Source organism: Camelina sativa, chromosome 3 (assembly GCF_030686135.1).
Source record: "Camelina sativa cultivar CO46 ecotype springtype chromosome 3, ASM3068613v1".
Classification (NCBI taxonomy): Eukaryota; Viridiplantae; Streptophyta; class Magnoliopsida; order Brassicales; family Brassicaceae; genus Camelina; species Camelina sativa.
This window is the reverse complement of record NC_141882.1, coordinates 13,646,479-13,671,877: the sequence shown is the minus strand read 5'-3', so window position 1 is coordinate 13,671,877 and position 25,399 is coordinate 13,646,479. Positions and strand designations below refer to the sequence as shown.

Here is a 25,399-nt window from a genome sequence, read left to right as displayed (position 1 = left end):
ACAAGAATTAAGAGATTTGGTAAGTTGATTATTCAATTGTTACATCAAACTTAGTTAGGCGGGCGGTCGCAATTTAGGCCTAAGCAATTCAGACAGCTAGGTGGTATCTAATACTTTTAACTTTTAAGTAATACAGTTAAAAGATAATAATTTAAAATTATGAAATATAAAATATAAGATAATTATAATTTAGAACGCAAAACATAGATATTCTTTATATTATTTTTATGTTTTACAACAAATGTTGTTTTAGTAAGATTATTTGCATGTTTCAAATTAAGTATCGCTAAAATTTTCAATGTATATTTTGGTATAAAGATTTTCATTGAAGCTCAAAATCCATAAAAAGAATATCAAAAGTTAATTTAAATTTTAATGAGATAAGAGAAATTTTAATTAGTGTGAATGTATCGAAATGACACTTATTTTGAAACATATGGAGTATTAATTTATCAACTAAGTAATCTTTGACACAAAATTCATGCAAATAGAAATATACATAGTTAAAAAAAATCACTAAAACTTGGATGAATCACTTAAAGTTATGAGTAATTTAGTTTGGGAGAATCATTCAATGTCTATCTAATTAATATTTGGTGATTCATTAACCAACATTTGTATTAGTAAAGGTTTTTCATTACAAGAAAATAATTTTATTAAGACGAAATATTTAGTCACAATAAAAAGTAATTGGGAGATTTGCACTCTAACACATTTTTATGAAAGTATGTTCATTTAACACACTTTTTGTCTATTGAACACTTTTTTGCCAACTTTTCCACTGTTCACATAATTTCTAGACTATTTTAAGCAATAGGAAGAGAAAAGCTGTTTGTATTACCAATAGGAAGAACCATTGGATTGAAACTATTAGTTAAAATTCAATGAACAAGATTTTCTATCACATTTTTTTTTTCTATTCTTAACTTTTTTTCTCCTACTCTCTTTTTAATCACTTTATTTAATTATTATGACATATATTTTTGATTTTGTTTTTATGATCCATTATAATTTTATTTTTTCTACGTTTTGAGATCTATTTTACTATATTTAAAATGAATAATTATAATACATATTATCCAATTATAGTTGAATATTTGTTGTCTTATTATGTGGATACTTATTTGTGGATAATATACTTATTCTAAAATCAAGTCCACATGGACGATGAGTTATACACGTCCACCAAAAATTATTTATGTTTTGGTGAAGTAGTCATTGTTAATTATCAAACGATGTTAACCTCATCATATCCCCCAAAAACCTAAGCATGAAACTGTTCATCATATCATATCCTAAACTCTAAACCAGAAACCTCTAAGCCCTAAGCCCTAAACCCTAAACCCTAAACCTCTAAACCCTAAACCCTAAACCCTAAAGCCTAAATCCTAAATTATAAACTTTAACCTTAGATCATAATGATAATCATAATCTTAAATATAATTTCATAGCAATTTTAATAAATGTAACCACATATGAAGATCTTTTATTAGAAAACATGAAATTGACCCACCCCAACCTGTAAACACTGAACCTTAAATTAGGCCAAATTTTTGACTACTTGCATTACATTCTTTATAAATTTCCAAATTCATTGATATTGTTCGCGATTATGTGGATAGTTAACATGTATAGATGGATACTTATTTTGGATGACCAGATAAAAAACAATATGAATACCTAATTAATCAAACAACTTGTGGTTTGCTAAAGTAATCATGGTTAACTATCAATCGATTTTAATCTTTCATGTCCATAAAATCAAGTCCACATGGATGAGTTATACACGTCCACTAAAAACTACTTGTGTTTTGGTGAAGTAGTCATTGTTAATTATCAAATAATTTTAACCTCATCATATCCCCTAAAAATCTAAGTATGAAGCCATTCATTATACTAAACCTCAAACCCTAAACCCTAAACCCTAAATCTTAAATCCTAAACCCTAAATTCTAAACCCTAAAGCCTAAATCCTAAACTTTAACCTGAAGATCTTTAAACCTTAATCATAAATTTAATTTCATAGCCGTTTTAACAAATGTAGCCAAATATGAAGATTTTTTACTAGAAAACATGAAATTGACCTACCCAGTAAATCCTAAACCTTAAATTAGGCCAAATTTTTGACTTCTTACATTACATTCTTTATAACTTTCAAATGCATTGATGGTGTTCACTATTATGTGGATAGTTAACATGCATAGATGGATACTTATTTTTGGATGATCAGAAGAAAAAAACATATGAATACCTAATTAATTAAAAAAATTTGTGGTTTGATAAAGTAGTCATGGTTAACTATCAAACGATTTTAATTTTTCATGTACATAAAATCAAGTCCACATGGACAATAAGTTATACACGTCCACGAAAAACTACTTTTGTTTTGGTGAAGTAGTCATTGTTAACTATCAAACAATTTTAACCTCATCATATCCCCTAAAAACCTAAGCATGGAACCATTCATTATATTTTATACTAAACCCTAAACCCTAAATTCTAAACTTTAGATCATAAACTATAATCATAAATTTAATTTCATAGTAGTTTTAACAAATGTAGCCAAATTTGAAGATTTTTTTACTAGAAAACATGAAACTGACCTACCCCAACTTGTAAACCCTGGACCTTAAATTAGGCCAAAATTTTGACTTGTTGTATTAGATTCTTTATAAATTTCCAAATTTATTGATGTTGTTCTTAACTGGTAAAGAAATATTTGGAAATTATATTACTGGTTTTTGTGCTAGAAACACTTGGAATCTGGCACCTCAATCCTTTGAGCTTAAGAGAAATATTTTATTGAAAAAACTCAACCAAGTGTTAACTAGAATTATCCATCTAAATATGTCCACATATTCATGATTTGTATGACATAATATACCATTTGCTTATTTCATCTAGAAAATTTTTCTGCTTTTCTCTAACAAAAATTATATATTTTTGTCTCTACACTTTACAACTAACAAAAATTATATATTTATTTACACAATAAAAGAGAGAGAAGAGAATGAAAAAGAAACATGTGAATTGGGTAACTAGAGGAAGATTTATAGTTTGATGGCATTGTTGTAAATAGAGTAATAATGAAAGGATAAGATAGTTAATAGACATAGAGAAAGTGTCCAAAAAGTAGAAAGTGTGTTAGAGTGCAAATACTTTTGAAAAAAATGTGTTAGAGTGCAAATATTTCAAAAGTATTTAGTCAAAATATAAACATTGTTACGAATTTGTGACGTTTTTTTAATGGTTGCAATACAATGGTCACAAATTTTTTATTTGTAACAAAAACGTCACAAGAGTTGCAACGAATATAATAGTAACCATTTTGTCATCAATAATTACGACACAAAAAGTAACAAAACTGTCTCAATTACAGACTAACAATACGTCTTTAAATCGTCACAATTCGTGTTTAAAATAACGTTTTAATTATGTATCTTATTATTACGAAACTATAGTCTCAAATGGTCACAAATGATAATTAAAAAAATTTCGCAAAAATTTAATAAACACTCAAAAATCATGATATTTTGTAACTATCATAATGTACAATCTTGTCATTAGAGTTTAGTTTCAAATGGTCACAAGTTATTACTAAAAAATTCATTGCATATGATAAAAATTATGACTAAAAAATTAATCTCAAAACAATATTATTTTTTTAAAAATTTATAATCATACAAATTTTTTATAATAATAAACATTAGATATACATTATAAGCTATCTTTATTCTTACAAAGAAAATAAATCACAAATTCGACCAGATCAACATATTCGACCATAACTTTCATATTATAACTCATATGGAAACGATCTCAGGCTCTATGGAAAGATAATACTCAGATCTTTCCAACTGCGGGTAGATCAGCTTCTGGTTCAATTTTGTAGCAGTGGGAAACGATTTCACAAGATGACTGATGTTAATTTGCGGATCTGCGCAGAATAGGTTTGAGAACACATGTATAACTTTTAATCTATAAAAAGGATTACAAAATCCTTTGGAGAAAGATTACATCTATGGGTTGAGAAATTTCTCACCAAAATTTGTCTATAAAAAAGTCTGTTTACCCCTGATTTTTCACCATCTCCTAGGACATGTAAGATCTGTCCTTAATCTCAATTGTGGCTCCTTGTTCTCTTTCTCTTAAATGGTATACTCTCTCTCTCTAGGTTTAGGAGGCACGAAATTATAAAGAATAAAACCCTAATCATCTCTTAAATAATTCTTGTTAAATTAGAGTTAGAGATTTGATTTAATGGGCTTTGTATAAATGACATAACAATTTATACTATTTTATAACTAATGTTTACTCATTTTAATGTCACAAACTGTGACTTGCATATATGTTATAAGTTCATAACTAATTTGAAACAATATATTGGTCACAATGTAGGCATAAGAGTGACGATTAATATTATTGTAGCATATTCGTCACTAATTGTGACAAATTCTTGTTACTGATATTTTTCGTCATAATATAGTGACGAAAATACTATGAATTTGTGACAAATAAATTTAATCATAATATCGTATTTAAAGTGTCACAAATTTGTGAGTAAAATTTTTTGTCTCAAAATACGTCTCAATAAAATTATTTTCTTGTAGTGTTTAGTCTTTTGTGTCGTCTCTCAAAATGGTAATACACACAAAGACATTCACAACTGGACGAGTAAGGCTATCTACTTGGGACCCTGGCACTAAGTGAAGTGTTCACGCTATCTCGTATATAGAAAACTTACGGATGGCTGATAAGATCGACCAAAAGCCATCATACTTCATCCTGATTAGTTGTCTGGTCCTTGAACAATAAATGGACCAAATGGACCAAGTTATCTTATCTGAAGTAGTCCTAAAGCGACAAAACTGTCTTAATTTGAAGGTGTAAGATAATTATATTTGATATAATATTATTCGAACGTGTACGTAGTATTATAAAGATGAGAATGGTTTAGTTAATTTGTAGTCACATCTTCCTAAATAGTAATATACTAGATAATAACTCGTGCTATAGCACGGGACAAAATATTTCATATAAATTTTAATTTCGTAAAATGACTAAAAATAATATTAACCCAGGTGTTATATCATATGTGTGTTATTTCATATAAATTAAACTAATTTAAACTTCGACGTATTTACTTTAGAACGAGAAACACGTCTCGTCCCGTCCCATCCCTTCATGTCCCAACCCATCTTCTCTCGCTCCGTCTCAGTTAGTCTCGTCTCATCCCATCTCGTCACGTCTCGTCTCGTATCAATCCATCTTTTTTGTTAGTTGAAATTATCCAAACAATTATAATTTTAAAAAAGTATATAAATGTTTACAAAGTACCAAAAATTTCAAAGTGTCCGTTCTAAAGTGGTTAATTACCTGTCGCATTATAAATTCTTATCCAAATTAGTGAAAGCTTGACACTTAATTTTTTTACCAATATTTTTTGATTTTGTACTTTTATCTAAAATTTATATCCTTTTTTAAAAAAAAAATTGTTCAATATATTGATTTTCACTATTTGAATTATCTGTTTCAGTTTACATATACTCTTTCTTGTCTTAATACCATAAACACACTGAAATTTTTCTCAAAATTAAATTATTATTTGTTTAAGTATATGTACTTAAGTAGTAAATTAAATTACTTCAAAAACAGCCATAAACATATATTCAGTCAAATAATTAACCCTTTTAGGTAGTAAAACTTTAATTGTATAATATTAGTATTTTTCAGAAAAAATAGTTAGCCACTCTTTTACGGTGTTGTCAATATTTTGGTATATATGTCGAATACTGCAACCCATACTAAAAACAAACATGATCATTATCTTCATCAGCTGCAAAATATACAATTTTTTGCAATCCATCCATAATAATCAAGCATAGCTCATGTTTGGTTAAAATGTTAAAGTAATTTTGTTACAGGGTATCAAATCTCTTACGGTCTCATCTCATTTCATCATATCCCGAACCATCCCGTTAGAAATTTTATGTCCCATCACAATTCTCTTTTAAACAATTACCCATATAATAATATTATTAATAAATTTTGCCTAAGAAATTTAGACGAAATACATGTATTCTTCATTTGAATGTTTAATTTTTATAGTTAGTAGAAATTATAATTTTCAAAAGCTCTCAAAATATTTTCAAAAATATCCAAAATTCTCAAAATACTCGTCTCAAAATAGTTCTTTACATGTCACATAGTTAACCTTTTTTTACAACCGCTTCGCACCATCAAAAAGAATTCCTGGAGTTCTATGGAATTCTTAAATCAGTCCTTCAGTTTTAATCTTAGATCAGAGGCGGAAAAATAAATTATTAGGTTTGATGTCTCTTTACATAAACGTAGAAAATCAACGGCTGCTTTGTTTTGCTCAAAATAATTCATTGTAGTCATATTTCTTTTTTAATACGAATCTGTTATTTGCAAAAATTATAAGATTTATTTTAGGAATATTTTTATTTTATATTTATATGTTGACACTATCCATATCTATATTTTTTTCAAAATATATGGTTGAAAATATCTAATTAATGTTTGTTAGTCAAAAGAAAAATCTATGATTCCTCATTCCCATATTCCCATAATATATGAAAATTGTGTCTAAGAATAAATTAATATTTATTTCCTTAACTACAAAATCTTCAAAATCCCATGAAATGCGAATTTGTTTCTAAAATTAATTTTCAAAATTAAAAATTTAAATTATTAATAAAATAGCCATAAGACATATTTACCCGTTTGAAAATAAACAGCGATAGAATTGGATGCAAAGATCCGAAAAATTTTACATGGGTCAATTAGGCCAGGAGGCCATAAAAACAGCATCATGGTCCAGTGGTATGAGAAACCGGATACAAACGACTGTGCAATCCTCCTCAAGTACACATTTTTTTCTTATAAGTAGCAAAAAATAATAAATAAAATATTGAAAATCAAAATCAAAACTAATTATCAAACCTAAATTTCCTCTATTTATTAGGTAAAAATGGAGAAAATTTAGGAAATAGTTACTAAGTTATGCTTGCTCACCAATTTACCCTATAGTAATTCGAATCTGTGATAAAATATTTGACGACAAATATATAAAAAGACTTCAATTGGTAACTTAAAAATTCTATCATTCCTCAAAAATTTATCATTTAAATATAATAAATTTTCTATCTCATTCATCTATTACATTTTTACACAGAATAAAAATGTAATAGAATAAAAATGTAATAGGATAAAAATGCTGCTCTCCAATCTTGATAATCAAGAAAAGGAACAAAAAAAAAAGAATAAATACTAAAATTCATTTTTTTAGTTTTTTAAAAAATATATATGTTTGTACGGGTACGTTTAATGTCCTCTTTTATACGATGCCGTTTTAAAGATTAAATTATACAACCCCCACACAATCGTTTAATATGAGTCAATGTTTCTATCAGGAGTGATTATAAGATTTGTTTGAAAACTTAGGGAATGGGACACAGAAATAGCAAGAGAGAGCTTTAAACTTGGGGTATAGCTTGGACGATATCTTGAGGAGAACCATAGAGCGTCTCTATCACCATTTACAGCTTCTGCAATTGTTGAGAACAGCCGCATTTGAAAGGCTTTGTCCATTATTGTAAAAGTCCAGCCCCTGCGTTTCCCTCGAGATCCGCATTGTTTTAGTCTGACCGGAATATGATTGAGGTTTTAAAATACACAGCTATCTTCTTACTTGGGTAGCTGATCACCTATACAACCCAAAATTTACCACTCACTTTGTTAAAATTCTATTCATTTATATAACTGAAACTTAAGAGAAAAATACAATCTTTTTGTTTCTTACAGTTGTAGACTCTAGGTTCGTTTTTTTGGTGATGAAGCTCATTGCTCGTCCTGGATATGCACCAACCAAGGTCTTTCCCAGACCCTTCACAACCTCAGAAACACACAGGTTTGTGATCATTGGTTTTTTACCCAAAATTTTTAAATATGGAGCAAGTTCTTTTACCTTCCGTGATGTTGAAACGACATGACCCGTTTTTTTTTAAATAATAAATAATAATAATTACAACTAGTGGTCCCATATCCACTAGCCACCTAACCACAATCACAACCAACAGCGGAATAACCAATACCAATAAAAATCCAATAAATAATAACCATTAATCAAATATAACAATAATCCAATAACCAATCATCAGAAAACATGAAACCAGCAACCTAGCAATGTTTCTAATGACCAACTCTAGCAACCTAGCAATGCTAGACAACATCTTCCTCTTCATTGCCTTGATTCCACGATCACACTTTGTCTTTACCTGCATCACAAACACAAATTGCAATGCATGAGTATTTTATAAACACTCAGTAAGGCAATCCTCCCATCTATTGGGCTATACACACAAGCAGTAGAGATACACTAACCATCAAACAACAATCCACAAACAAACCAGACTTTGCATCGACCGACACAAGACTTGCATCGACCGACACCACCTGGGGACTGCATCGACTGACGCATGATATGCTCGACATCACGCGGAAAACCTAATTGCATCGACCGACGTCTCCACATGGCATCGACCGATGCTCTTAGGTCAAACAGCGCCGTTCTCGCACTTGCATCGACCGACGCACAAAGTGCATCGACCGATGCACATGCCGAGCATCGTTCTCTCCAAAGCTTCTCGCCGGATCTTCGTTCCTGCAACCACAAGACCCGATCCCAAGCCACAAGAAAGCTTCCTAACGCCTCAAATAACATTCTAACGAGCCTAACAACACATAAACAAACAGATCAGAGGAATCTCCAGCTTAGATAAGCCATGGTCATGCAATTACCTTTGCTACAGAAGAAATCTGACCCAAACACAGGAAGAAAACGCTCCTAGGAAGCTCCTACAACGATCCTAGCTACAAATCTCTACAGAAACAGTTTCCAACTACAAGAAATCACCAAGAACAGTCAAAAACACCAAGAACTCTCTTTCTCTCTTTTGTTTCTCTCAAAAGCAGCCAAAGTCAACTAATGAGACAAAAGAATGATTTAAGGGTTTTCCTTTTCCCTTTGCCCAAAAACGCAGCGTTTAACTTAAGTCAAAAAGCAGAAAACTGAATCTGCATCGACCGATGCACATCCCCAAACCGGGATGTTAGTTCGCGGATGTTACAGATGTCTTCGGAGTTGTTGAATTCCCATATAGAACTTGAACTTCTTTCACTACATATTTCTGATGAGTAACCAAAATCAAATGCACAATGAATTGAGAGATTCCAAAAGCTCCATGAAGATGGAGTTTTCAAAGATTTGTTTAAAGAGAAGATAAGAAGTACCTCCTTACCTCTTAGATCTCGTGATATAACTACCTGCAACCACAAAAATTAAATCAGAGAGACTCCAACAATTTTAGTCTGTGATTATTGTCATGTCAAATTCAAAAGGTAGATAATGAAGCATGACAAAGTATACATTAAAAAAAAAAACTTACCCAGAAGAAGAAAGGTGACATATCTCTGGTTGGTGACCTCGACATAGCCTTGTATACCCGCCATCGTTGACATTAATTGAACAGAAGAATTGGATTTGATGTAGAATCCAAAGAGAGATTAGGGTTTAGAAGGAAACAAAGAGATTGAGAAGAAAAATAGAGGCAACGAATAACCCGATGAATCCACCAGAGAGAGAATTCATGTTTAATTTCGCTGATTAAGAGCTGTTGTGTGATGAACTCTGCATAAGAATTTGAAGACGGCGAGAGAGACCATAGAGAGAAAAACTCTTTTTAGGTTTTTTGTTTTTTTTAAATGGATGGATATGATTAAAGTGAATCAACGGTTATGATTTAATGAAAACGATCCCAAAAAAAATATAAACGGATCGTTTAGATCCGCGTGTTTATCCATTTACAACAGATGCATAATTATATTTTTACCCTTCACTTAAATGAATTATTTAGTCATAACTCCAATAACATTTGATTGTAATTTCTTACAAAACTAAGGTTAATTGGTTAAAATGTTTTACGATTAATAGTAGGATAAAGAAATATATTACTATTTAGATGACTTCATCCTCGCACATCTGGTATTCGTTTATTAAACGAAAACTTAAGAATGTAAATATACTCAAGTGCTTTGAATATACATGTTCAATTTTTTTTTTTTTTAAGATAAGTATCTTCTTAACACCGAAAAGAGATTCCTTTATGTTACTATCTTTGATCACACAAAAAAAAACAATTTCTCATCTTTATAAAAATATCCATTCTGTTGTGTTGTTTGATGTGACGTTAAATTGTGTTGTTTTGATATACCGTTTTGTTGATCAACATCAAAAACAAAAAAAAAAACAAAACAAAACAAAAACAAAAACAAAAAAATATATAAGATTTTGTTGATATTCCCACGTGGATTAATCTGGTTTTTTTCCGATTTTGTTTCTTGCCGTATAGAAAAATCTGTGATAAGCAAAATTTAAACTTCGTAGCATCCTGAAATCTTGATTGTTTCATTTTCATACGTTACCAACAAAGGAAATGAAAACTATCGTTGCACCTGCATGCATGAATGGGCTTCTGAAGAACCAAACACCAATAAATAAATGGGCCTAGAACACTTTCATGCATGGCTGGCCTAATCTTTCTCTTAAACTAAATTTTATATAGTTTTCATGTAACCAAACTTTATAATCACCCATTGATGTTTTTCCTCATTAAAAGACCATTTTGGGTTATGGTGCTATCGATTGGTTATTGACTACAAATTAAGAGTCAAATATAAATGATAATGAATATTAACAAAAAGTCAACCTCAGAAAATTTGGCCACTCAATCTCCTTTTTAAAATTGCTATTTATTAAAATATGATAAAAGGAATAAAAAAATGTAGCAAAAGACAAGAAACTTTTGGAGTGGAATTGGACTCGGATTAAAAGGGATGAATGCCTGAGAAAAATAAATAGCGCACCAAGAAACGATAATAGATTAATTATACAGGCGTGATTATTGATAAATACTTTAAATTATCTTTTTGAAAACTAAAAAGTTAGGGCCAATATGGAATCGTAAACCTTTATTTGCTAGGTTTCGTGTCACCAAACAAGTATGCATCAAGTTAATTAAGCTTAAGATATAAGTCAATATTAAGAAACAATAAATCTACTATCTGTTGTAATTATTAGACATCTCGATCCAACTAGTAATCTTTTTCTTGTGCAACCGAACTCATGACTTTAAAGTTTATTTTTGTATATATAGTGTTCCATAATACCCACCACTCATAAATATGCTTACAACGGATAAAATCACTATTGGTTCATATATCTTACACTCGATCAAAATAACTGAAAACTGAATTACCCACACTGTCACACTGAGAAGGGTATGGAGTATTACATGGAAATATGTATATTGATAAAACGAGTGCTTTTGTGTTTGGTGATTTGAAACCTTACATTATATATAAACATTTAATATTCCATATTGCCCCTTACTTTTGGCTACAGAAAAAAGAAAGATTATAACGTGTATCAATAATAATCACGCTTGCATATTTAATTAACATATCCAAGTTAGTTTAATTTATTTGTTTGGCATCATGTGTCCACTTTTTATAATAATTGGACCCAAAAAAAGAATTAAAATAAATTAACCCTATTGCCCCTCCTACACCTTCCTCCTTTTCGCCCTAGGTTTTTGTTTCCTTTTGGTATGATCAGAAGCTCAAGTCTTTCTAATTGTATTAACACAACATGCATATAGAAAGCAATAAACTATATGTATATCGTAAACAGTATTTAGGTAATAAGTTTTAATGTTCTTCATCTAAAATCCCTTCAATTTTGTTATATTTTTAGTTTCATTATCAGAAATTTTGTTATCGATCAAAGAAAAAAAATATAAAAAACTTTTGGTCGGCAAACCAACATCTTTATTAAAGCGGGAGAGCAAAAGAATAGACGTTGGTCAAACCTAATGTAGCAAGGGAATCAAGCCAAGTAATTGGCTTCTCATACGATATTAACTCATCAAAACAATACGAATGAAATTTTGATAAACGTATTGTACAGAGATATAGAACCAAATCATCGTAAAGGATTTACCTAGCTAGTGACTATGGCCCGGAGTCCGATTCTACTCCTTGTGCACTCTTGAAACGCGGAGCTTTTAATACGGCCGCGCCTTCTCTCTTGCCAATGCAGAGGTCGAAAGAAACAATTTTCGGGTATGTACCTATAACATCAAACCACCCACCTTGTACCTCATGTCAAGGAGTTTTGGCACCCGGCCGCATTCACGTGTGGCGGAGGCATATTGTGGTACGTAATAGGCGGATTGTGGATTATAGGTTGACCAAATAACAAGTCTGATGACAATGTCTCTTTCTCGGAAGCAAAAACATGTTTTGGAACCCAATTGGTTCCTAACTAATCATATATTGATTGCGGCAAATCTTTGGAATCTTTAAAACTAAACTAATCTCCAAGAATCTAATATGTTTGAAAAAAGAATTATTACAAAGAAAACAGTAACCATTTGGCTAGTATCAAATGGTTCATGGCATGCTGTTTATAGGAATCTATCTTTTATAGTTTGTTGCGAGCCTGCATGTTAATATGTCTAGGCCAAAGATAAATACCTACCAATATTACATTATTAGTTTCTATAGAATTTAACTGATTGAAAAGTATTCCTAGATCCGTCGTCTTGTTACCGAAAAAATGTGACAAGTTCATGTAGAGGTCAAACACATCTTCAATTGACGTACGATCTTACGCAGACCGCATATAACACATCTTCGGTGGCTTAGTATGTAGTTTTAAATGTAACTTAGTGGACATACCCCACTCGCATATAATATTGTCACCACCACCGATCGTATCACATACACTTTATATTCACTAATGCACATATCCTCTAGACTCTTAACCAACAAAATAAAAGAAGAAGCCTAAAAAAACGGTTCGAAGAAAGGCAAAATAATGTTGAGGGAAGAATGTACTCCAAGTTCATCATGGTGGGAAGATGTTCAACATCATCATAACGATCATGCAAACTCCATTACTTCGACGTCGTTTTACCATAAGAGTAGTAATAATATCTCAAACACAAACGTTAGCTGTGAAGAAGACAATCTCTCGATCTCTACCGTAAGCGCTTCAAATCGTTTGGACCTAACTGCTGAATCCTCGAATCATCACTCTCTCTCGGCTCCGGCTCAGCCTCCCTCCTCCTCCGATGAGTTGCTCCGCGACCATGTTGCCTCTTCTCACAATCATCTATGGAGTCTTGCCTTCTTGTAAGTATCTATCAAAACACTTTCTATTTATCTTATCCACTCATGAATTATTCTTCTTTGAGTTTCGCGTTATTACTTGCACTTCACATAGCGGTAATTGGAGATTCAAAGTTAGTTTAGGGTTTTAAGTTTTACGCTCCATGTCCATAAAGATATCGTCTAGTTCATATTATTGTTGTTTTTCTTTGTTTTAAAAAAGAATGAATATGCTTTATGCTTCCAGGTCTAAAAAAAATAAAATAAAAAACGTTAGAAACAAAAGAGAGGTCTAAAAGTTAGTTTACAAAAGTAAATTAGTAGCTCTTTTGAATTATTGTTCCCCAATAAATGATTTAACGTTTGATTGGTGAGGGTATGCCTATAATTTTGCACTTATATAAGATTCATCTTTTATTATTGGCCACTCGAGATGTTTATTCTTTATTAAAAAGTATAAGAAGTTGTAGTAGTTAACTATAATTAATATATTTGTTTTTGGTTATTTCTTCTACTAGATCAAATATTATGTTTTACAATTTTTAAATTACAATGTTATCTTTTCGTAGCCATTACTTGAACAATAATATATGAACGAAAACGTAAAACGCAAACAAAGAATTACCATTTTGTATTGGCTTACAATTTCTCAATATTTTTTTAGTGAAAGTATTGAAATGTATAGTTTCTTATTCTGAAAGCAAAAAACAATAAGCTAGCATGTAAATTACCCCTAAATTCATTATATATATATATATATAAAGATATAGAGTTCATATTTACCTTAAGTTTTGTTGTGATAAAAATCACATTTCTAAAATACACACATTTATATATAAAATGGACAGGCCTGGTAGAAGCTTAGGAGATCAAATGATGGATCATCATCATCATAATCACCACTTAACATCTTCAAGAAATTCATCAACAACATCAGAGTTGCAATCATTCGAGCCAGCCTGCGATAACGGTAACGGTTGGATCTATGACACAAACCAAGTTAGGTACGGTCAAAGTAGTGACCAACGGCTGTCAAAGTTAACAGATCTTGTAGGGAAGCACTGGTCCATCGCTCCACCAAATAATCCCGACATGAACCATAACCTTCATCATCACTACGATCATGATCATCATTCTCAGACAAACGACGATGTTTCTATGTACAGACAAGCCTTGGAAGTGAAAAACGAGGAAACTCTTTGCTACAATAATGGCTCAAGTACTGGTGGTGGTGGTTCGTTGTTCCATGATCCTATTGAAAGTTCTAGAGGTTTCCTTGATATAAGGTTAAGTCGTCCATTGACAGATATTAATCCGTCGTTTAAGCCTTGCTTTAAGGCCTTAAACTTATCCGAGTTTAGCAAGAAAGAACATCAAACGGCATCACTGGTACGTATATGCTACCAAATCTGTTCATATCATCAAATATGTGATGCAATAGTGTAAAAAAAGGTGTTAGATTCACCTTTACTATTGTTATTCTGCGCATATACCATTCAACTCCACAGTAATACAAATATTACCAACTAGTCTATATATGTACCGACGTTAAACACGAACTTGGAAGCTGTTTTTGTAGGAAACTGTGAGGTTGGGAACAACAAACGCCGGCAAGAAGAAAAGATGTGAAGAAATTTCCGATGAAGTCTCGAAGAAGGCCAAGTGCGGCGGTGGCTCTACACTTTCACCGGAGAAGGTAATCTCTATGCAATATACGTGTGTACGTAAGTACGTATAAATGCATGCCATAAAATAATGAGTGTTTAATCGGATAACTAAAAAAACAAAAACAAGTGAATATACATTTATCTACTTAAACAGTAATTTTTTACGTTTCTTTATTCTTTTTTGATAAAAGCAAAACTGTACGTTGGCAAGCACTTACTTTTGATAGTAGTAAATTTGTTTTGATAGTAATCTTTATTTTTCTTGATGTATTTAGGTATCGAGTCTAATATTGCAAATTTTTTTGAAAGAAACTATACTGTATTAAGAAATAAATAAATAAAATAAGAAAAAACGTTATACTTACATTATTATTTTCGAAAAAAAAATGGCAGGAACTACCCAAAGCCAAGCTTCGAGACAAGATCACGACTCTACAGCAAATTGTGTCTCCCTTTGGAAAGGTACTACAAAGATAAGACCTTATTTTTTTCTTTCTATTTAGCTTTTAATTTTTGTTTTTCTCTTTCAACGTTCCTTTATATGTTACAAGGAAGAAAGTAAAACATTTGGTTTGAAAACATTTCAGACGGACACTGCTTCTGTGCTTCAAGAAGCCATCACTTATATAAACTTTTATCAAGAGCAAGTAAAGGTAACATGCTTTATATATACGATAAAATGTACGAAAATAATAAACGTTGCCTACATATGCAAGCATCTATGTAACCTTAACTACTTATATAATTAACAATTTGGTTGGTGATTTAAACCATCATGCAGCTGCTAAGCACTCCTTATATGAAGAATTCAGCAATTAAGGTAATATTTGAAGGAGAAAATGTGGTAGATGTTTCTAAAATGTTTAAAATATTTTAGAAAAGAAAATTTATTTAGTTATGTGAGGTTGTAGGATCCATGTGGAGGATGGGACAGAGAAGATCACAAAAAAAGAGGACCAAAACAACATCTAGATCTAAGGAGTAGAGGGCTCTGTTTGGTTCCCATTGCTTGCACCCCAATTGCGTACCGCGATAACAGCGCAACTGACTACTGGAGTCCCTCGTATAGAGGTTCTTTGTATCGTTAACTACGACCACCGTCAACTGGTATAGCTAGACAGTGTGTAGAGAAAACGATTTGATTACATTTATGGTAGTGACGATAAACCATTTGGTGATTCCGCAGTAGAACGAAAAGAGTAGTATGTGTATAGATAATATATATGCATATTAATCAGTGGGAGTCACAGTTGTTCCTTAATTATAACCTTAAACATTGTGATATGGTCATATAAAGAATACAATAATTTTGGCGTTTGATTTAGTTATACTACGTACAATGCAGCACAGACTAGTCTATTAATGCACCTTTAAAACAGACACTACTGATTAGGTGTTTTGATCTTATGTCCATATGTGACAAATTTAGCTAAGCCAGCAGAATGATGATAGAACTAGAAGAAAACGAAAAACAAACTACATAGAACAAAAAATAAAATACTAAAATAATTATTTTAAAAACAAATAAATTTCATATTGAAATATTTATTATTTTATGCATTTGACTTTTTACCAAAACTTTAATTAAGTAATTTGATAAACGACAAAACATATGTTTTAGATCGTAGATCTTCTTTCTTAAATCTCATGCACTCAATAAGTTTCGTGGGGCAGTAGTTGCATCGGTAGTAATGATCAAACGAGAGTTGAGAAGAGTCAGTCGTGATTTGTTTTTATATTTTTCAAAAAAAAATCTTATTTTTTAAAATTTCTGATGAAATGTTAAATTTATTTAGATTTTTTTGAATATATGTGTCATGTGCCATTAAATTTACATCAAGTTTTCTAGGTTATTATTAATTGAAATATTATTTTTTCCAATTGTTTATCTTTTAATATTCTCAATCGTATTCGTACTTCATTTTCTCTAATTCTTAATGAATAAAATAGTTAGATAAAAGATATATATAAAAAAATATTTCATTATCATTGATTTGTTTCAAGTTAAAAAGAAAAATTCAACCGGAATCATCCGCAACCGCAACCGCAAACGCTTGCGGGAAGCAGCTTTGGAATTCAGTAGTTTGAAGCGATTTGGAGCAATTGAGAGCGGTTTGTGTGATTGATACTTATCGCTATCAACCGCTACTTCCCGCAAACGCACCAATCAACACTTTGTTTCTCCCTAATTTGAAAGTTTGAAACTTCATTACACACAAACATTGGGTTTATTGGTTTACGACTTAAACCGATACTAAACCACTTAAAACCAATACTAAAGCAAAATAAAAAAACTGACCACTTAAAACCAATACTAAACCAAATTAAAAATCTGAACTATCTCCTGCTCTTCCTTCTTCATCTCCCCGAGTCACGAAACAAATAGAATTAGTTTCGATCTACAATTCTATTTGTTAAGAAAAAATTTCAAATATACTGAATTAGTTCAAAATTTTCAAAATGTTTCAAAAGATAAACCCCTCCCCGAGTATCTCCAATTTTTTTCTTCCATGTAAAGGTAATTAAAAACTTAAGAAAGTTGAATTGTCTCTCAAATTCTCAATCCCTCTCTCCCACGTAGGCATCACGAAAGAATTAATACAAAACACTATCGGGGAATATAATTAAAATCTAGACCACGTAGGCATCTCCAATTTTTTTCTTCCATGTAAAGGTAATTAAAAACTTAAGAATGTTGAATTGTCTCTCAAATTCTCAATCTCTCTCAGTCTCTCTCTCCCACGTAGACATCACGAAAGAATTATATTTTTTTTATCTAATATATCGCTTTAAATTAAGTAGATAGATTTTTAAAAAGTTTGAAATTAATCTTATCAAATATAAATTATTTTGTTTGGTTATAATGATTGTAGAGAACTATATTTTAATTTGCGATACTATATTTTTATTAAAATTATAAAGTTGTGGTTGTTAGTTAATTTTATTAATTTTATTTGATATTTATAATTGTATTTATATAGTCGTATTTGATTGTTAATTCTAAGATTTAACTTGTGATATAGCGTCCGACAATTGTTTTCTACCTAATCGTAATTTAATCACTTTAAATATGTACAATATTTTAATATTGATGGTATTAACAAAATAATAAAATGATGATTTATCCCTGTTGTAGCCTACACCAAATTTACAATATTTTAAATTTATATTAATATCAACTCAAACCGTCCCGCCATATAACACTGTCCCTTAAATATATTAGTATTATTTATAATAGTTTTGAACCATTGTCTAAAATTTTATACCCAGTATGAAACGCAATACATACACTTTTTTGACTGAGTAATATACGTTTATTTTAAAAAATTCAGTGCAGCATATGCGAAATAACTTGTATTTTTATTATATGTTTTATGTAATAAAATCATATAATGATAAAAGGAGAGAAAAAAATAGAAAATTGTAACTAGATATATAAGGAATAATTTTAGGAAATTTTGTTAAATATAATAAATATTAGTTTCTAATTTTCTTAACAAACAATAAATGTCAATGGCACAGGATTGTAAATAGTATAGAACTTCAAGCTTTTTTTAACAAAATGTATTTGCTAAACGTATATATATAAATTAATTGAGACTTATTTCATTTGGATAAATGGATAAATAGAATAATGTTAAACAGAGTTTATTCTTAATGAGCTGACTTTTTAGTTTTAAGGTAATGACACATTTGGTACTAATATAGTAAAATTTTAGACATTTTCAAGATGTACTTCACTTTTAATAATATTATAGATTATATAAACATTTACACTCTCCAAATTTAAGGTCCAAAGCTCCCGATCGAAACCTCATTAAATTTATGGTAGTATGTGTATAGATAATATATGCATTTTAACAAATGTCAATGATATGCAGTTGTTCCTAACTTACAACCTTAAACATTGTGATATGGTCATAGAAAGAATACACTAATTTTGGAGTTTAATTTAGATATACTACAATGCAACAGGGTTAGATATCACACGCTTTGCATCTTCATCATCGTCCTTTGGGATGCAGATATTATGAAAATAGATCAATCCAGATGTATAGCTACAGTTGTATCCGCTTCTCCCTTTAGAGAACTTGATATGAAAATCAGCGGCGGATACTACAAGAGAAGACTTCTCATATGGATTCTGAGGCTGAGGCGTTGAGTAAAAGCTCCACTCACCGTCTTGTAGTTGTTGTACCGCAAGTAAGAGCCGTGGACGAGCTTTGGACCTGGTCAGAAACAAGTCGGTGAAATCTTGACGCCGGAGGATGGATCTCCATAGCTTCGACACGCAGCGACACCTGGCTGCTGATTTTGCTGGCAATCTCGAGACTATCTCGACGATGAGATCAGTCGTGATCGAGTTCTCCATTTTTTTTCCGCCGTGTTTTTGCTGATCGGACGGCGAGAGTATATGTGAAAAATATCTTCTCCTAAAACGTAGAAGATGTTAGGGGACTTTAGTGGATTTGACATTTAAGCCCAATAAGTATATGGGCTTCAAAATCAATATATAATAATTTAACTCAAATATTGTAAATTAGTTTCGATCTACAAAAAAAAATGCTAATACTGTATTTATGATTTCAGCCTTGAATTCAAATATTTCGATGATCATTTTCTTGTAATGCATGTTCATATGTTCCTCAACTCAATGGTTAGTCTTCCACAATCTCAGAAACCATGCACATAATTGTAGTAACCAAAAGCTGTATACGAACACAATTCTTATATATACCAAAAAAATGTAGAGCATATTTATTCAACTATTCAAGATACAAAGAGAACAAAATAATATGAGAAAGCTTTAAAGAAACCGAGGTGAGGAGAAAGTACTTAAAAGCTTTAACAAAAGAAAGAGGATCACTCTTGCCAAGGCCAACCTCTCTGCCATCTAGACTCTCTCTTGTATGTGTTTTATTCTTTCTTATTTATTAAATTAATAAACTAATCTTATACCAGACTATATTTTATTTTATTTTGGAATATATCTATACTATAGTAGTTAACTATACATAATCATATATTCTTAACTTCATATGATATAAAACTACCTTTTCGTTTCGGAACGTCGACGGTGAAAACATGACTCATGAGTGGCGACGTGGGTGGATTAGGAGTGTATGGATGAAAAAAAAGATTTTACCAAGCTTTAGAGTCATTAAAGACGTCGTAATTCATGAGTCATGACTCATATTTTACCAAATAAAAAAAAAACATGACTCATACTATAACATATCCGGGGAAAGGTAAATTAGCCTGAGAGATCCGTCCAAACAAACTAATCCTCTCGGACACTTGTCCTTCACAAAATTATAAGATATCCTAATAAATGCACACAAAACAAAACAAACAAAAAAGATTAAAAGAGATAATGAGATATACATTATACATCACTAGTAATATTGTTTCAAAAAAGAAACAAGATAAACCCCTCCCGAGGATCTCAGTCCAATCCTTTTATTTACATGTAAAAAGGTAATCAAAAACTTTCGAATTGGGTTATTGTGTTATATCAAGATTTAAACTTGAATTATATGATGACACTTTGTCACACTCACTTAACTGTCTCTGAAAAATTGATCTTTCTCCAATGGAGAGAAGATTTGATCTTTTTGGGAAAATTTTGTTTTCTCAATAAAGACATTCTTCTCTCTTTCTTCTTCTCCCACCCAACCAACACTTTCTCTCTCTATACGTAGCGACAATAATTCTGGAACCTCCTCCTCTACATTACAATACAAATATAACCAATATACACAATACACACACACGTATACATATAGCATTAGATATTATATAAACATTTACACTCTCTTATTCTTCTTCACACACACACACACACTCCAAATTTAAGGTCCATAAGCTCCCAATCAAAAAAATCTCAATCTCTCTCTTAGGGTACTTCTTGTTCTTCAATAGGGTTCTTGAAATAGAGTGAAAATTTTCGAAACAATAAAATTCAAAGAAATGGTTAGAGAAGGTGAGGAAGAAGAAGAGATGATGATGATGGTGGCAACGAAACCTGCATGGCTCGAAGGACTAATGGCTGAAACTTTCTTCTCGAGCTGTGGAATCCACGAAACTCGCCGTAAAAGCGAGAAGAACGTCTTTTGCTTACTCTGTTGTCTCAGTGTTTGTCCTCACTGTCTCCCTTCCCATCGCTCACATCCTCTTCTTCAGGTACATCACTAATTTAATAGAATTGGAGAAAAAAACCCATGATTCGAATTCGTGACAATTTCAAACACCCATGTTTTAGTTTTTGTGATTATATAACTCTTTTTTTTAAAAAAAAAATTGTTCTGTACTTGCTTACTTACACCTACACGAACTAGAATCACTGAGTACGTATGTTTATTCTGTTACTTCTATGAAAAATATGTTTGGATTGTAGTGAAATTTGTACTACTTACACCCATATGTATGTATACTCTCACACCACGTTAGCGAATTCTCAATTTAAGCGTTAACTCAGTAAATCTTTCAAAACCCTTATTTTATTTTACTTTTTTTTTCTTGTTGATTTTCAATATTCTGGGTTTTGTTTCTTCTCTGGCCTCGGATTCGAATTTACTTCGAATTCACATGTACATTTAGTAGTATATTTTTAATTGCAAATTATAGAGCTTTTGAAAATTGTACTATAATAAGACCTTTTTATTTTATTTTAATGGACCTTTCATTATCATAAACTTTTTCTTCTCCCCAAAAATATATTTCTTATAATAACAGTGTTCATCTTCTTAAAAGACCCTTTAAGCTATCTTTTCTACAAATTTCACTCAATTTTTTAAGTTCTACATATTTAACCCTTTAGGACAGATTTTGTTTAAGTTATACTCTAAAAATATATGATCACTTCTCTAATTTGATGTTGAGAATTGTAGATGTTTGAAAAGCAATGTATAAAACATATCAATATATATGTATATATGTGAATGTGATTGACAGTAATTGGACTTGAATTGTATATTGTGTGGATTTGGTTTGTTACTATATATAGTATGTATCTGTTCACATCTTTTATTTATTCTTTCTTCTTTTCAAATTGCTTGGTTCCTTTAAATTTATTGTCTTCTCTGCTCAACTTCTCTTGAGCTGTTGCTTTCAAAGAACATCAAAACTTTGACCAAATTCCTTTTCCTTCACTTCCCTTAACTTCTTTCCCACAGGTTTTTGTTTTTTATCAATTTAAAATTTTTAATCATTATCTACTATTCCCCAAAAACATTATTGGTGCAAGCAAATCCATCCCTCTTGATCAATTATACTAGTAAGATTTATGATGATTTATTTATTAATAACCGTGTTGTTGATTTAGGGAAGAAAAGGAGATTTTTTTGAAGTGATTCTGATGTTACCCTATTAGTTTAAATTCTATCAATTAAGCCATCTCGTTTATGTATTGGCAGGTGAGACGATACGTATACCATGACGTCGTCCGGTTGAGTGATCTTGAGAAGCTCATAGATTGTTCATATGTTCAGGTGAATGCTATTTTTATATTGAAGGATTTGATTTAAGTTTAATTTGTTGTACTGATTGACAATTTATACATTCAGCCATATACAATTAATGGAGCCAAAGTGATATTCATAAACCAAAGACCACAATCAAGAGCTAAGGTGTCTTCAAATATTTGCTTCACTTGTGATAGAATCCTCCAAGAACCATTCCACTTTTGTTCACTCTCCTGCAAGGTAAATAATATATTACATATTCTTTTAGTTTTTTTTTTTTTGAACAAAGATTACATATTCTTTTAGTTAAACCCTAAGAAGGTAAATTAAACCTTTTAATTTGAATTTATTTTCTTACTAGCGCAATAAAAACATGGAAATTTAGTTATAAGTTGGCATAGTTGACTCATGAATGACAAAAGTGAGTCCCATTAATTCTTGAGATTCACTTGTTGATTGTTTTTATTCTAGCGAAAATTAGAAATAATAATAGAGTAGAATGATTGCTTCAACTTTTAACCATATGAAATAAAGTTTAAAAAAAAAAAAATCATTACTCTAAAGATAAAAAAAACAAAACTTTGGGAAACAGCTGTTTATTTTTCTTTCTCCATGCTTTATAATCATGTTAAAAAAATATCTTGGATTATGTGTTCGTTTGTTTAATATTCTTAAACACATGTGCAAGTACAAAGTGGGCACTTTCCTAGGTTATGAACTATCATGTCCAATATTAGCCATATGTATTGTTTATTATTATAGTAGGACACAATTATCTTACCTAACAATGATTAAAAAAAAATATGAATGCATGCAGGTGGATTACTTATCATATCAAGGAGATGATTTATCAAGCATTCTCTATAGAATTGATGAATCAGATTTCACGTTCGAGGGTTTGAGAATGGACGGACATGATCAGCTCGAAGAGATATCGACGATGGAGGATTCCGAGGATATGATGGTTATTTCAGATCAGTCGGAGCAAGGTAACAATAGTAGTAATAAGAGAGAGAAGAAGAAGAAGAAGAAGAAGAAGCAAGAGAGCAATTACTTGCCTGGGATGGTTCTTTCATCACTTGGTAATAGAAGGAAAGGTGCACCTCATAGGGCTCCTTTTTCATAAATATTTTAAAATAAAAATTATAGGAGAAAAAGTAATTTTTAAAAATAAGCATTCTATATAATATGTATCGCGTTTCTTCTGTTAGGTACATGTTGTAACGGGTACGATTATTAGTACTCTTTAATCATGAAAATGTGTTTACTTTTATCTGTTTTTTTCTCTCTTTTGTGGGTAAGTTGAAATCAGTTTGTTTTTTTAAAAAAAATTTTGTTGATGAATTATTGGTCTCTTCTTGATTGAATAATAGAAAAAGGTGTATGTGATTTTTGTACGTTATAAAAGTTATAAGTGAGTAATAAAAGAAAGAAATTAAAAAAAAATAATGGAGAGGACTCGTAGTTGGGGTAAATTTCATTGGGAGAGGGAAGAGACGACGACAGGTTTTCACGGGGACAGCTGAAAAGTATCAGCTGCGTCATCAACACCGTTTTTTCTGCTTTACCAATTCATTGGTTGCTCGGATTTTATTATATATTGTTTAATCTATAATGCATCGTATCTTACAATTATGGATATCTCTTCCACATAAATTGTAATATAGTATTCGTGTAATTTATTATATTATTTATTTATATGTATATATATTCCCATGAATCTTGAATAACAATATATATATTTTTGAAAAAATACCGAGAGATTATCAACATCATGCTAGAAACCATTGCAGGAAATTCAAGAAGCTAATGAGTCTCTGGATTATTTAAAGTTTGCATCAACAGGGCCAAGTCTTTCAGATTAATTTAGCTTCCTTGTTTTTTTATTTTATTTTTTTGTCAAGGAACCAAGGTACTCATTTTGTAAAACCAAAACCTTTCATTTATATGATATTTACCCACTTTAGCAAAAAAAAAGAAAAAAAAAACCATGAGATTTATACATTCTACGACTGTTTTGACCATTTTGATTGAATAAATCTTGGTATTTTACTATCCCAAAAAGTGATGTTGTAATTTGTGGTATATAATCTTTAGCGAAACTGAAGATTTAGTTGTTTTTTGTCATATGAGGGGGATCTGTCATGTGAGGCATTCTTCACGTCACCTTCAATTTTATCTTTCTCCTAATTAAGCTATTGAGGACCGCTCAATTAGCAAAAGAAACTCTGATTTCTTATATAAATCTTTAATATTCTTTCAAAGCAAATGAGGCAACTTCTGATGTATTCCGATGAAAAACAAAGATAAGTTATTCTTTATCAAAAATAAACACACAACAAATTTATTCATTTTTAATACATACAACTTTTTCCTATGTTATTTTTACTTATCGTTAAATTTGTAGTTTTGCTAATTATAAAAAAAAATTACAGAAATGAACTTCTTTGATTAGTTCGTAATTTCTTTTCACTGAGGTAAGGCATGCACTACAGTGAAAAGAAATGCCAACTTTATACTATAGTTTACTTGTTGTTTTCTTAGAGTTGGATAACTATATTTAGATTACAATAATATCATTAGTCGGAATTATTTTAAAAGATTTTTACATCTATAATACTATTAAAATAACATTTGCTTTATCATTAAAACTTCGGACACATGTCGAAAATACCAAGTAAAAAAACACAATTTTTGCTTATGTGTTTGTTGTCTTAACATCACATGTGTTTGAATCATACGTAAGGAGTAAGGACTATAAGCAATAACTAATACTGTACATAACAAAAAGGAGCAGGGGCGGATCTACATGGAAGGTAGGTAGGGCACGTGTCCCACACAACGTTTTAAAATTAGTTTAAATGATAATTGAACAATAATGTAGCTTAACCCATTTGGTTAAGAGTGCCTTAAGCTATGGAAGAGGTGAACGGTTCGATGCCCATCAGTTGTCGTTTTTTCTCATTTCTCATTTCAAAAATGTTAAGTTATATTTTCCATGTTTTTTATTATTGA

The 25,399-nt window shown here is 30.8% G+C and overlaps 3 protein-coding genes and 1 pseudogene across 6 annotated transcripts; 2 read left to right on the top strand and 2 right to left on the bottom strand.

Moving 5' to 3' along the window:
• Positions 1-7,342: 7,342 nt before the first annotated feature.
• On the bottom strand, positions 7,343-9,798 carry LOC104777144 (uncharacterized). Of its 4 annotated transcripts, none has more exons than XR_015592317.1 (6): positions 9,471-9,798; positions 9,324-9,348; positions 8,824-9,212; positions 8,407-8,756; positions 7,826-8,300; positions 7,343-7,730 (listed from the first exon to the last, which is right to left on the bottom strand). XR_015592317.1 is itself a non-coding variant. In XM_087504171.1 (4 exons), exons 1-4 carry the CDS (start codon positions 9,541-9,543, stop codon positions 8,284-8,286), a joined length of 465 nt encoding a protein of 154 aa, XP_087360297.1. In that variant the 5' UTR covers positions 9,544-9,796; the 3' UTR covers positions 8,108-8,283. The 4 variants fall into 4 exon arrangements, 1 of the variants encoding a protein (XP_087360297.1); XR_015592318.1 differs by having other exon boundaries at positions 9,316-9,348; positions 9,471-9,735; XR_766223.2 differs by lacking the exon at positions 8,824-9,212 and having other exon boundaries at positions 9,316-9,348; positions 9,471-9,735.
• Positions 9,799-12,831: 3,033 nt separating this feature from the next.
• LOC104777143 (transcription factor bHLH111-like) lies at positions 12,832-16,245 on the top strand. The gene is made up of 7 exons (XM_010501354.3): positions 12,832-13,278; positions 14,103-14,643; positions 14,834-14,950; positions 15,315-15,383; positions 15,509-15,574; positions 15,703-15,741; positions 15,833-16,245. The coding sequence occupies exons 1-7, from the start codon at positions 12,962-12,964 to the stop codon at positions 16,007-16,009; spliced, it is 1,326 nt and encodes a 441-aa protein (XP_010499656.2). The 5' UTR covers positions 12,832-12,961; the 3' UTR covers positions 16,010-16,245.
• A 2,637-nt stretch (positions 16,246-18,882) lies between these two features.
• On the bottom strand, positions 18,883-19,293 carry LOC104778987 (F-box only protein 12 pseudogene; annotated as a pseudogene).
• Positions 19,294-20,466: 1,173 nt separating this feature from the next.
• Positions 20,467-23,671, top strand: LOC104777142 (protein RGF1 INDUCIBLE TRANSCRIPTION FACTOR 1-like). The gene is made up of 4 exons (XM_010501353.3): positions 20,467-21,104; positions 22,337-22,411; positions 22,487-22,624; positions 23,202-23,671. Exons 1-4 carry the CDS (start codon positions 20,892-20,894, stop codon positions 23,508-23,510), a joined length of 735 nt encoding a protein of 244 aa, XP_010499655.1. The 5' UTR covers positions 20,467-20,891; the 3' UTR covers positions 23,511-23,671.
• The last annotated feature ends 1,728 nt before the right edge of the window (positions 23,672-25,399 follow it).

What these genes read in the sequence shown, in the direction of transcription:
- LOC104777144 (XM_087504171.1), bottom strand. Translation starts at nt 9,543, where the DNA reads ATGTCAACGATGGCGGGTATACAAGGCTATGTCGAGGTCACCAACCAG. An exon ending in TGTCACCTTTCTTCTTCTGG is followed by an intron (nt 9,349 to 9,470) that starts GTAAGTTTTTTT and finishes TTGTGGTTGCAG; the next exon opens with GTAGTTATATCACGAGATCT. An exon ending in TATATCACGAGATCTAAGAG is followed by an intron (nt 8,757 to 9,323) that starts GTAAGGAGGTAC and finishes ATGTGTTGTTAG; the next exon opens with GCTCGTTAGAATGTTATTTG.
- LOC104777143 (XM_010501354.3), top strand. Translation starts at nt 12,962, where the DNA reads ATGTTGAGGGAAGAATGTACTCCAAGTTCATCATGGTGGGAAGATGTT. An exon ending in TTGTGTCTCCCTTTGGAAAG is followed by an intron (nt 15,384 to 15,508) that starts GTACTACAAAGA and finishes AAAACATTTCAG; the next exon opens with ACGGACACTGCTTCTGTGCT. An exon ending in TGAAGAATTCAGCAATTAAG is followed by an intron (nt 15,742 to 15,832) that starts GTAATATTTGAA and finishes GTGAGGTTGTAG; the next exon opens with GATCCATGTGGAGGATGGGA.
- LOC104777142 (XM_010501353.3), top strand. Translation starts at nt 20,892, where the DNA reads ATGGTTAGAGAAGGTGAGGAAGAAGAAGAGATGATGATGATGGTGGCA. An exon ending in GCTCACATCCTCTTCTTCAG is followed by an intron (nt 21,105 to 22,336) that starts GTACATCACTAA and finishes ATGTATTGGCAG; the next exon opens with GTGAGACGATACGTATACCA. An exon ending in TTTGTTCACTCTCCTGCAAG is followed by an intron (nt 22,625 to 23,201) that starts GTAAATAATATA and finishes GAATGCATGCAG; the next exon opens with GTGGATTACTTATCATATCA.